Genomic DNA, 12,962 nt, shown 5'->3' with positions numbered 1-12,962 from the left:
TTTTTGTTTACATGAAAAAATTTATTTTTTTTTGCAAGAAAATTACTTTGAACCCCCAAACATTATATATTTTTTTAAAGCAAATGCCCTACAGATTAAAATGGTGGGTGTTTCATTTTTTTTTTCACACAGTATTTGCGCAGCGATTTTTCAAACGCATTTTTTTGGGAAAAAACACACTTTTTTAAATTTGAATGCACTAAAACACACTATATTGCCCAAATGTTTGATGGAATAAAAAAGATGATCTTAGGTCGAGTACATGGATACCAAACATGACATGCTTTTAAATTGCGCACAAACGTGCAGTGGCGACAAACTAAATAAATTTTTAAAAGCCTTTACAGGTTACCACTTTAGATTTACAGAGGAGGTCCACTGCTAAAATGACTGCCCTCGATCTGACCTTCGTGGTGATACCTCACATGCATGGTGCAATTGCTGTTTACATTTGACGCCAGACCAACGCTTGCGTTTGCCTTAGCGCGAGAGCAGGGGGGGACAGGGGTGCTTTTTTGCTTTTTTTTTTCTTTATTTTTTTTGGCATTTTTATCTTATTTTTTAACTGTTCCTTTCATTTTTTATTTTTTTAAATCATTTTTATTGTTATCTCAGGGAATGTAAATATCCCCTATGATAGCAATAGGTAGTGACAGGTACTCTTTTTTTTAAAAAAATTGGGGTCTATTAGACCCTAGATCTCTCCTCTGCCCTCAAAGCATCTGACCACACCAAGATCGGTGTGATAAAATGCTTTCCCAATTTCCCAATGGCGCTGTTTACATCCAGTGAAATCTAAGTCATGAAATGCTCGTAGCTTCCGGTTTCTTAGGCCATAGAGATGTTTGGAGCCACTCTGGTCTCTGATCAGCTCTATGGTCAGCTGGCTGAATCACCGGCTGCATTCTCAGGTTCCCTGTTGATACAGGAGAGCCAGAGAAAAACACGGAAGACGGTGGGGGGGGGTGCATTCCCTCCCACACTGCTTGTAAAAGCAGTCCAGAGGCTAATTAGCCACTAGGATTGCTTTTACATGAAAGCCGACCGCTGGCTGAAAAGAATGATACCAAGATGATACCTAAACCTGCAGGCATCATTCTGGTATAACCACTCAAAGTCGTGAATGGCGTACCTGAAGACAAAAAAATGGTTAACAATAAAACACAGTAAACGGTAAAGTATAAAAAATTGCATGATAAAACATAATAACAATAAAACATTGCAGAATAGAATACAGTAAAAAAGAGCAGAACAATAGAGAATAGAGAGAGAACATAATAACAATAAAACAATAAAACATTGCAGAATAGAATATATAGAATACATATTTTTTTTATTTTATATATTTTTTTGTGTTTTTTTTTTTTTTTTTTACACTTTTTTTGTAACTGTAACCGGTTTCAGGTTCGGGTCTCTCAAAATGCGATGGCATCTTGGGAGACCCTGTGAAAGTGCGCCTAGTCTGTGCAATGCTGTACCCTACGCTAATACTCAACTATTGAATGGTAGCGTTCAAAACATTAACCAATGCAAAGACCAGGATTGTCAGGACAGGAGGGAAAATAATAGCGGGTGTCACGCCTATATCCGCGCTTGCTGCAGACACGACATCTTTTTTAGGGGGGTTCGTTGGGTAGGGGTACTTGGGAGGACATAAAAATGCCTCTCATGCAGCCGACTGCATTTGGTTGGGGATGTGAATGGGGGAAGTATGGGCGCTGCAGAAGTGGTGGGTTCCCAATTATTAGGATTGGCGAATGCAGCAGGAAGGGCATTATGGGCATGACGGGCCTGTGTTTGTCTTCTTCTTGGTGGCAGCGGGACACTACTTGTGCTTGCCACCTCACCAGCTTGAACTGCACTTATGGGACTCGCCACGTCACCAAGTGTTACTGCAGTGCTGGTTTGACTACGACCGGGGTGTACTAGGCCGCTGGTGCTTGCCAGTTCACCAAAAAGCTACCAAAAAAACTGTTAACGATCGCAGGGATCAGGCCTGATTCTGCGAACGCTGCAGTTATGCGTTTAGTGTTTTGTAAGTGACAGTGATCGATCGATACTGCACTTGGGTGGGCTGAGCTGGGCCGGGCGGAGGGGCAAAACGCAGGTGCTAGCAGGTATCTGGGCTGATCCCGCTAACACTGCGTTTTTGGGAACCCTAAACTGCTGGGGACGCTAGTATAGATCTGATCGGATCAGATATTGATCCGATCAGATACTATACCACTAAGGGAGGTGTACGGTGCGTGCGTGGGTGTTAGCGGTACTGGCACTAACCTGACGCCTGGGGCTGGTGCTTGCCAGTTCACCAAAATGCTACCAAAGAAACTGTTAGCGATCGCAGGAATCAGGCCTGACTATGCGAACGCTGCAGTTATGCGTTTAGTGTTTTGTAAGTGACAGTGTTCGATCGATACTGCACTTATGTGGGCTGGGCTGGGCCGGGCGGAGGGGCAAAACGCAGGTGCTAGCAGGTATCTGGGCTGATCTCGCTAACACTGCGTTTTTGGGAACCCTAAACTGCTGGGGACGCTAGTATGGATGTGATCGGATCAGATATTGATCCGTTCAGATACTATATCACTAAGAGAGGTGTATGCTGCGTGCATGGGTGTTAGCGGTACTGGCGCTAACCTGACGCTGCCTGGGGCGACGCAGACCCTATCTGACCCTAAAACCTAACTTATATCACCGTCGGGCGATCAGGGGGCTAAACCTTTATTAGGTAATAAACGGCGGATGCCCTGACACTATAAAAAATAAACTAACTAACCAGCGTCACCCGTAACGGTTATACGGTGATCAGTGGTGAAGGGGTTAAAACCTTTATTAGATAGTATATGGGGGTCCCTGATGCTATAAAATGCTGACGGCGAACCTATTTATTTACCTCCCTAACTAGCGTCACCAATGACACTAATACAGCGATCAGAAAAACGATCGCTTAGTGACACTGGCGACGGGGGGTGATCACGGGGTTAAAACTTTATTAGGGGGGGTTAGGGGGGTACCCTAGACCTAAAGAGGGCCCACCCAGCTGCCCTACCACACTAACTGTCACAAATGACACCAATGCAGTAATCAGAAAAAAAAAAACTGCTTGGTGTCAGTGTGACAGGGGGGGTGATCAGGGGTGTACAGTATGCCTGGGGTGTTCTACTGTGTGTGTTGTATTGTGCAACTCACTCAGATGTCTTCTCTCCTCGGCGCCGGAACGGAAAATACCGATCCGAGGAGAGATGACATCATTTCCTCTGCTGCTGTTTACTATACAGCAGCAGAGGAAGAATCTCATTGGCTGGAAGCGATCGCGAGGGGGGGGGGGCACGAATGGATGGCCTCTCCCTCACCTCTCATCGCTCCCGGACAGAAGCCGACCGCCTCGGGCACCCCCGCCCACGGGAGGCAGATCATGTACCAGGTATGTGATTTTGCATGCCCGTGCCATTCTGCCGCAGTATATCTGCGTTAGGCGGTCGGCAAGTGGTTACTGTACTGGTGACCCCACAATAGGGATAAAACTTTTTCGCAGAAGAGAGTTTAATAAGACTCGTGGCCACTCATTACAATTAGAAGAAAAGAGGTTTAACCTTAAACTACGTAGAGGGTTCTTTACTGTAAGAGCGGCAAGGATGTGGAATTCCCTTCCACAGGCGGTGGTCTCAGCGGGGAGCATTGATAACTTCAAGAAACTATTAGATAATCACCTGAATGACCGCAATATACAGGGATATGTAATGTAATACTGACACATAATCACACACATAGGTTGGACTTGATGTACTTGTGTCTTTTTTCAACCTCACCTACTATGTAACTATGTAACGCCTGTCAAACGCCTGTTCCTATGCCAGTGTGAACTCATCCTAAAGGTAACTCAGCCCAGGTTCCAACACCTTTATCACGTCACTTGTAACAAGACCACTAGAGTCCAGAGTAGCTACAAGAATGAAAACTTCAGAGAGCTAAGCTACCTCTTAGATTCGTGGATGGCCTTGCCTAAATTGAAGGGCCTTGATAGAGATATATAGATGATCATATATATTATATTTATATATATATATATATGATCTTTAACAAAACAAATAGTGAGATAAGTGCTACTAATTAAGATGAGAGGAGTAATTTTTTCATTTCTTTTTGTTCTTTTTTTTTCTTTTGCTTAGTTAGGGTCCTTCTTTGCTGGTGCACCTTGTTTTTAGCCTTATTCTAATTCTTTAAATCCTTATCACACAACCACGTAGGGAAGAGTAAGGTTGTGACACTTCTAGGAAGTACTGATTATTTTTATTTTTTTTTCACTAAATCTGCAGAGGTCATTTGTAAAAGGTAGGGCTGCAACTAACGATTATTTCCATAATCGATTTGTTGGCCAATTATGGATTAATCGGATGCATTTTTTATGCTTTTTTTGGCCAATATGTTGTTGGTCAGATTAAAAAACACAAATCGTTGCAAAAACGCACTACTTGCTTTTCTGCAGCTTCTCCATTAAAGTCTATTGAGCCAGAAAAACACCATTTTGCGTTGAAAAAAGTCCTTGACCCTTTCCAAATACACAGCAGCTGAAAAAAGCTGTAGTGCGTTTCTGCAAAAAGCACCAACTAACGCATAGCTGTGAACCAGGCCTAGGACGTTTAGTAGCAGCATGCTTTGTTAAATTTAAGGCACAATAATGGTAAAAGTTTACTTTAAATATAATTGTAATGCCTTATATTACCTATAGTCTATCAGCTCCCACCTTCTCTGGGTTCAGATGCTGATCTTCCCTGCACAGTTTTTAAAGTGATTTTTTTTAAAAACAACAAACATGTTATATGTACCTGCTCTGTGTAATGGTTTGCACAGAGCAGCCCTGATTCTCCTATTCTGGGGTCCCCCCACCGACGCTTTTGGCTCCTCCTGCCTTCAGAGTGCCCCAATAGCAAGCTGCAAAGTAAAGTATATAGAGTGTCCCTATAGCAAGGTTAAAAAAAAAAATTCTGCCTTTAGAACCACTCACATCCTGCCCAGGACTACATGTCCCATGAGGGACATGTAGTCCTGGACAGTTGACAACTATTTTCATAATAGATTAGTTGTCGATTAATTAATTAGTTGTCTCGGCCCTAGTAAAAGGTAAAGAAAATTTGATAATTTTTCGGGTTGGTAGTGGCGTGTCCTACATTAGAACTATAAGAACACCCACTGGGGTTGATCTCATAAAACTTAAGAGTGCAAAATGTGGCGCAGCTGTGCTTGATGGCCAATCAGCTTCTAACTTCAGCTTGTTCAGTTCTTTGACAAAAATAAAAACCTAGAAGCTGATTGGTTTCTATGCAGAGCTGCACCATATTTTGCACTCTCCAGTTTTAGTAAATAAACCCCTCTGTGTGTTTTTATATTGCTGTTTTCTGTTGCCCCAGTTCTCGCTCTTTAACGCCAGCTATAGTCACTGTGCGTATAAATTACCTTTTTATCTGTTTTTTTTTTTCCCAGGGTCCTCTGGTACGATGGCTCAAAGTGAATTTTAGTGAAGCTTTCATTGCATGGATTCATGTGAAGGCTCTCCGGGTCTTTGTGGAGTCTGTGTTAAGGTAATAAGACCATGTCACTGGTATTTCTTGCTGCTGTAGTGGGTAAGGTTTTCTCAGTGCAGAAAGCTTTCTTTAAAGAGTTACTAAACCCAGAACCTGCATTCACTATATCTGATCTTTCACAGAACATGGAAATGCAATTATTTTAGTAAATATAAACTGCTAAATACCTTTTCTCATCAGCAGTATGTAGCAGTCTTATGACTTCTATCAGTGTCTGGTTAAAACTTGTAGGAGGAGCTTTCATTCTACTCTGACTATTTTATGAGGCTGCATGACCCCTGACACTCTGTTTGGACAGTGATGATTGGCCCTTGTGCCGATCACATGCACCCTCCCAAGAAAAAAAAACTCTCTACCAATACACATCAAACTGAGCTTGTGCAGAGTGACTCCAAAGGCTCTGTCTTATCCAGGAGATGGTTAGGGGACAGTGGAAGAAGGGGAGGATCAGAAAAGGTGGGTCAAACAACCTTTTTACACAATGCAGAGGATTACCCCTTAGATTCCACAGTGAGTAAAACAAGCATGCTTTACTGCCTATTCAGACTGATTTTACTGATGTGGGTTTAGTAACACTTTAAGTTGGAGATTCATAAGTGGAGCCAAATGACTTCTGGGCAATCATTCACCGACTTTCATTGACGCTTCCCTGAAGACGTTCACTACGAAACGTACGTCGGAGCGGTACGTGGTCACATGTCCTATCACCCAACAACATCCGGATCCTTTGGCTGCCCCCCTGTGTAAGCTGGAACGCACGCCAGCGTGGAGGAGACATGAAAGGCTTTTTCTGACTGCGAAGTCACCCTGACATGCAAGAAGCCCCAGTGCCGGGTAGGCACCCACCAATGTAAGCGGCCATTTGGCTTTTTAATTTGTTAATAAATGGTTTTACGCTATGGAGACTGTTTTTGTTTCCTATGTATCCTTATCCTATCTTGAATGAGCTTGACGGGAACGATCCATGCCTATAATACCAACCACAGTCCGGCCATCCATGTGAGCAGGCACAACCCTGCACAAGCGCTAGTGACTCTTTTTTAACTAAAGGAGTCATTGGTATCTGGTAAGCAGATATCTACTACTTCGAGGTGTTTTCCTTTTCTTATTTTCCTTTGGTGATGGAAAACCTTTTGTTTACAGCAACAAGATTGGGATAATATTGAAAGATATCACTTCAACTACTTCAATCACTTTTTTATGTGGACAATCAATCACTATATATATTTTTTTCACTATTGTGGGCACTTCAATGTGTAATCTAAATATGATTTGTCATTATTATGATTTTCAATTTTTTTGGTAATGCAGGAGATATATTTATTTAGAGCACTTGAATAGTATGGTATCTAGCGCCCCCTAGCTTTCTTACATTTCTATTTTTTTTGGTAATGCAGGAGATATATTTATTTAGAGCACTTGAATATTATGGTATCTAGCGCCCCCTATCTTTCTGACTTTCATAGAGTGTTGGTTCATAAAAATGTATATTTTCAGACGAGTAAATGCTGGAAGGCTTTTGATTTAATCCCTGCCTAGCCAGAATATGTTGTACCCTCCCTGTCACAGAATTACCATTGTTTACCATTGTTTCACCTCTTGTTTAATTCCCTATAGCCTTAAATGACAGCTGACCCCAGCAGGTGGGTGGAGCATGACACCAAAACAGACACTGCAGGAAGCAGCATTCCTACTAAGAGAAAAGGTTATTTTAAAGACACCTCCACCTTTTATACCATATTAAATGTCACACCCATATTTTGGGTATAACATGGTTTATGTTGATGTGAACAGCTGTAAGCCCTGGAACATAACGATTCCTCTGCTTCTAGATATGGATTACCTGTAAACTTCCAAGCCATGCTCCTCCAGCCCAATAAGAAGACTATGAAGAAACTGAGGGAAGTCTTGTATGACTTGTACAAGCACCTGGACAGCAGTGCGGCATCCATTATTGACGTGAGTAAAACCATTCTTTGCTACTTGGGGCTTTCCCAACTGCCATTCTGAATGTCACATACAGGATCTCTGGGTTACTGGTAGGAATGAGCGATTGAGAGTGATCAATCAGCAAAGTTACCATTTTTGAAAAATGCACTAGGAAAAGGTGAAACCAAGGTGGTTTTTAACAGTGCATGGGGATTTAACCGCTTCCTACCCACCCCGGCATCCCTTAAAATAGTTCGGAACTCCCGAGGTTGGGAAAAATTGATGACCATGTGACCACTGTCACAGTGGTCACATGATCATAAGCCGGTCCAATTTGCTACTGATCTGTAACCCTGATCAAGAGCTCCCTGTGACAGCTTAGTCTTTGTGCTAAGAGCATGGAATGAGCATGCTCTCAGTACGTAAACACAATGGCCGCCCAGCGATGCATGTGTGGGCATTAAAGCCCACCCTTTTGCTGCCATACATACTGCATGTTTTTGGCAGTCGTTAATTCCTGAGGGTTACAGGACCTCTATTTAACTATCCTGGACCTGTTCTTTTGCCAAATACTGCCCCTTATTGTTTTTCCTTTTTTTTTTCCACAGAAATGCAGATAGCGAATAGTATTTTTTTTTCAGCTCTGTTGAGAATTTCCTGATTGTGCAAAATTTTGTTTTTGGAGCTCAATGTGTAACCAGCTATATAAATGACATTTCATATTAAAGATTTGAAATCTCAACTAATGGTGGTGAATTACGTAGATTCCCTTGCTTAAAGCCTTCTAAAACAACCACTAGTGAGTGATGACTTTAACCATTGTACGGTGATAATTTACGGTGGAGAACAATGGTAGTTAGAAAATGTAGCAGTTTCAACATCATTTCTATCCAATAATAGGGAGCCCCATCATTGCAGGCAGGCAACGCAATACTGAATCAGTTATCCAATAATGGAGCTATTAAATTTTAGGTAAAAGCAATTGTAAATTAAATTAAATTAAATTAAAGCAATCTTAAAGTGGGAGTCCGGCGACCAATCTTTTTTTTTTTAGGTCATTGAGACACTTTGCTTATCCCAAAATAATACTCACAGTTTGGGTGTAATATTTCCGCCTCTGTCTGTTTTCGTACTGAAGAATAACTTAAAAAATGTGATGCTGGCTGTTTCCATCTTGCTTGTGGGCATGTGAAGCCCACAAGCATTGATTTCCTGGATGCGGTGAATGCTGTTCATTCACACCTTGTTCACATGCATGATCATTGTTCCCGCACTGAATCTTGGGAAGCCTGACACTAAGCTCCCAGGAGACAGTGCGGCGCCGGGGAAAGGCAATAAACACGCCTACTCCTATGGGAGGGGAGACAGGAAGTGCCACAATAAAGTACAATATAAAGGTAATTACAGCGATAAAAAAAATTTTCGTGCGGCATTTGAACATCTATGCAATTAACTGAAGGGGGTAAGATTAAGTTAAAAATTTGAGTGGAACCCCGCTTTAAAGCTGAAATCCATTTTCTCTGCTAAACATGCCTCCTTTCCAGCACTGTCTCCTGTGAAACCCATTGCTTCCAGTTTCAGCCTACACTCTTTTTTTTCAGGTTGATTGATGGCCAGCGTCATCTGCCAGCTTGCTTTAGTCGATTCTAATAACAGGTCTTCTCCCTTTCTAGGCTCCCATGGACATCCCTGGATTAAACCTGAGCCAGCAAGAATACTACCCTGACCTGGAGTGATTTATCATACAGGTAATAAATAATAAAGGAACCCTTTACTTTCATTAACCACTTGACCTCTGGAAGACTTACCCCCCCTTCATGACCAGGCCATTTTTTTGGGATATGGCACTGCATTACTTTAACTGACAATTACGCTGTCGTGCGACACTGTACCTAAATTAAATTTATGTGATTTTTTCCCACAAATAGAGCTTTCTTGGTGGAATTTGATCACCTCTGCGTTTTTGTTTTGTTTTTGTTTGCTATAAACAAAAAAAGACCGACAAATTTGAAAAAAAAAACCAAAACAATATTTTTTACTTTCTGCAATAAAGCATATCCAATAAAAGAAAATTGAAAAAGTCGAATTTCTTCAATAATTTAGGCCAATATGTATTCTGCTACATAGTTTTGGTTAAAAATTCCCAATAAGCGTATATTGATTACTTTGCGCAAAAGTTATAGCATCTACAAACTATGGTATATATACTGAAATTTAAAGTTATTTCTTTTTTTATATTAGTAATGGCGGCGACCAGCAACTTATAGCGGGACTGTGATATTGCGGCGGACAATCAGACACTAACTGACACTTTGTGGGAGCCAGTGACACGAATACCAATAATGTACTGTACTAATGACACTAGGAAGGGGTTAAACATCTAGGGCGATCAAAGGATTAAATGTGTGCCTAGCCTGTGTTTTTGTGTGCTGCATTCACTAAGGGATGTGATGGATTATATTCCCTTCTCTGCAGGGAACGAAAATCAATCCCATCCCTGCTGACAGGACAGAGCCCGGCATTTTTACCTTATGCAGAGCTCCGTCCAACTTATCTTACTGCGGGTGCCGGCCAACATACATTCGCCGGCACCCGCTTATTGGCTTCTGCTGTGACTTACCACAACAGAAGCCGCACACCCCCTATGCAGAAGTGCAGAATTACGTAAATATACGTGGACGGCTGCCCTGTAGCAGTAAATCTGCTATGGGGCGGTTGGCAAGTGGATAGTCTGGCTTTAAAATACAGTTTCCTTTTCAATAAAGCAGGGAAAGAAAATGCATCACATCCCCGCTTTCAGGACAGAGCTCTGCATTGTGTACATATGCAGAGCTCTGTCCAGCCTCTCTGCTCGATAATCAGCGGGTGCCGGCGGAAATACATTGGCCAGCACCTGCTGATCAGCTTCTGCTGTGACTAATCACGGCACAAGCGGTGTGTCCATTACCAGATTATGGAAAACAGATAATGTACCTTCCATTGAGCAAACTCTAGAACTGGTGCACCTCCACTATAGCTATGAAATGACAATAGCATCTAGTGGTGGTCACATAGCGAAATGCAGGCAACTATGGCTACTGTGGGAACGGTGGTCAGGAGCAGCGAAATTCCTTTGACAAGTTTGTATTACATTTCTTACAGTCATGAGTCAACAGTTGGTTAAGTCCTAGTGTCCTCATGTGGGATAGATGTAGGCTATACCTTCACACCAGGACGCGGTTCTCCCCCCAGGCAACAAAAGAGATCCCAAAGGGGTTGCTGGGAGGGATAGTAGCCAATGACACTCAATAGCCTATTTCTATTGCACGAGTTTTATTATGTAGATTTTTATGTTAGCATCTCTATTACTACATACTTCTGTATTTGAGTATATGAATATATGCGTTGAAGTTTAAACGATGTACATTGTGCACAATGTCTGTTTCCTTTACTGATATATGCCAATAAAAACTATTGAAGAAAAAAAAATGGCATGGGATTCCCCCACAGGGAACCCCGAACCAAAATTTAAACAAAAAAAAATGCGTGGGGGTCCCCCCAAATTCCATACCAGGCACTTCAGGTCTGGTATGGATATTAAGGAGAACCCCGCGCCAAAATTGAAAAAAAATGGCGTGGGGTCCCTCTCAAAATCCATACCAGGCCATAGAACCAAGCCATAGGGATGTCCCCGTTCGTCAGAGGTGGCAGGGTCATGGCGTCAGAGGGTGCGGAGCCACAGGGAAGACCCCGTGTGTCCGAGGGGGGCAGGGTCACCCGGCGATGACATTGTGTTACCCCGCCAAAAGTTTTAAAAGAGCTGTCACCTGCGAGGACGCGTTATATGGCGAGACAGATCTTCTTTCTTTTTTTTTTGGTCTGTCGGCGGAGGTGAATGGACTACGTGGGACAGTTTTTATATTTTTTTATTTATTTTTTTATTATAAAGGACTTCTCCCACGGTGTGTGTGTGTTTTTTTTTACCATTTTCACACTTTGTTTGTGAAATGGTACGGGTATTTACCATTTCAAACAGGTGGGGGGCCAGGATCTAGGGGTCCCCTTGTTAAAGGGGGCTTCCAGATTCTGATAAGCCCCCCGCCCACAGACCCTAACAACCACCGGGCAAGGGTTGCGGGGATGAGGACCTTCTCCCCATCAACATGGGGACAAGGTGCTTTGGGGGGGCCCGCTACCCCAAAGCACCCTCCCAATGTTGAGGGCATGTGGCCTGGTACAGTTCAGGAGGGGGGGCACTCTCTCGTCCCCCCCTCTTTTCCTGCGGCCTGCCAGGTTGCGAGCTCGGATAAGGGTCTGGTATGGATTTTTGGGGGGACCCCACGCCATTTTTTTTTTCATTTTGGAGCGGGATTCTCCTTAAAATCCATACCAGACCTGAAGGGTCTGGTATGGATATTGAGGGGGGCCCCCACGCCATTTTTTTTTTCAATTTTGGCGCGGGGTTCACCTTAATATCCATACCAGACCTGAAGGGCCTGGTATGGAATTTGTGGGGACCCCTACGCATTTTTTTTTAAATTTTGGTTCGGGGTTCCCCTGTGGGGGAATCCCATGCCATTTTTATCAATGAACATTTATGTGTATTGCCGGACTGACAATTCATTATAGCCGCAAGTAATTTTAAATGACTTTTTTTCCTTTAGAAATGTCATTTTGCTGTCAGTTCTAAACACGGGAAACATGCGCCACTTTACAGGCATACTATAGACACTATAGACACCCCCCAGGTACGAAATTTAAAGGAATATTAAACTTTTATTGTTTAACTTTAAGCATTATTAAAATCACTGCTCCCGAAAAAACTGCCTTTTTTGAAACTTTTTTTTGCATTGATGCATGTCCCCTGGGGCAGGACCCAGGTCCCCAAACACTTTTTATGACAATAACTTATTAACCTTTAAAAGTCACACTTTTGATTTCTCCCATAGACTTTTAAAGGGTGTTCCACGGCTTTCGAATTTGCCGCGAACACCCCAAATTGTTCGCTATTCGGCGAACGGGCGAACAGCCAATGTTCGAGTCGAACTCATCTTCGACCCGAACATAAAGCCCATCCCTAACAGGGAGCAGTAGATCAGTGTCCTGTCACAAGGCAGAACAGGGAAATGCCTTGTTTACAAAGGCATCTCCCCATTCTGCAGCTCCGTGACTCGATCAAGGGACACCGGTGGACATCGAGTCTGCGGGTCCCACGGGCGCGGTCATGGAGCTTGCGGCAGGTACGTCCCTTTGCGCAGCCATGCCATTCTGGCGACGTAAATGTTCGTGCGGCGGTCGGCAAGCGGTTAAATGGACTGCAAAACGCAATAAAAAATGCCTAGGTGTGAACCTAGGGTCAGGGCCAGTTCACACTGTAGCGATGCGGGAACCCTGCAAATCCAGTGTGGGTTCCCGCATCGCATACAATTCGGAGGCAGTTCACACTGCCATATGCGAACTGCTGGGAGTTTCAGT

The 12,962-nt window shown here is 43.0% G+C and overlaps 1 protein-coding gene across 1 annotated transcript in view; it reads left to right on the top strand.

The window, feature by feature from the left end:
* Positions 1-12,962, top strand: part of LOC141146076 (V-type proton ATPase subunit C 1-like) — a 107,716-nt gene that overhangs the window by 50,368 nt on the left and 44,386 nt on the right. Inside the window, exons 7-9 of the mRNA XM_073632835.1 lie at positions 5,479-5,576; positions 7,412-7,538; positions 9,182-9,256. Of these exons, the coding sequence (XP_073488936.1) occupies positions 5,479-5,576; positions 7,412-7,538; positions 9,182-9,244 (288 nt within the window). The 3' untranslated portion in view covers positions 9,245-9,256. The remainder of the gene's footprint in view (positions 1-5,478; positions 5,577-7,411; positions 7,539-9,181; positions 9,257-12,962) is intronic.

Source organism: Aquarana catesbeiana, linkage group LG05, assembly GCF_042186555.1.
Source record: "Aquarana catesbeiana isolate 2022-GZ linkage group LG05, ASM4218655v1, whole genome shotgun sequence".
In the NCBI taxonomy this organism is placed as follows: Eukaryota; Metazoa; Chordata; class Amphibia; order Anura; family Ranidae; genus Aquarana; species Aquarana catesbeiana.
This window is presented reverse-complemented; position numbering and strand designations above follow the sequence as displayed.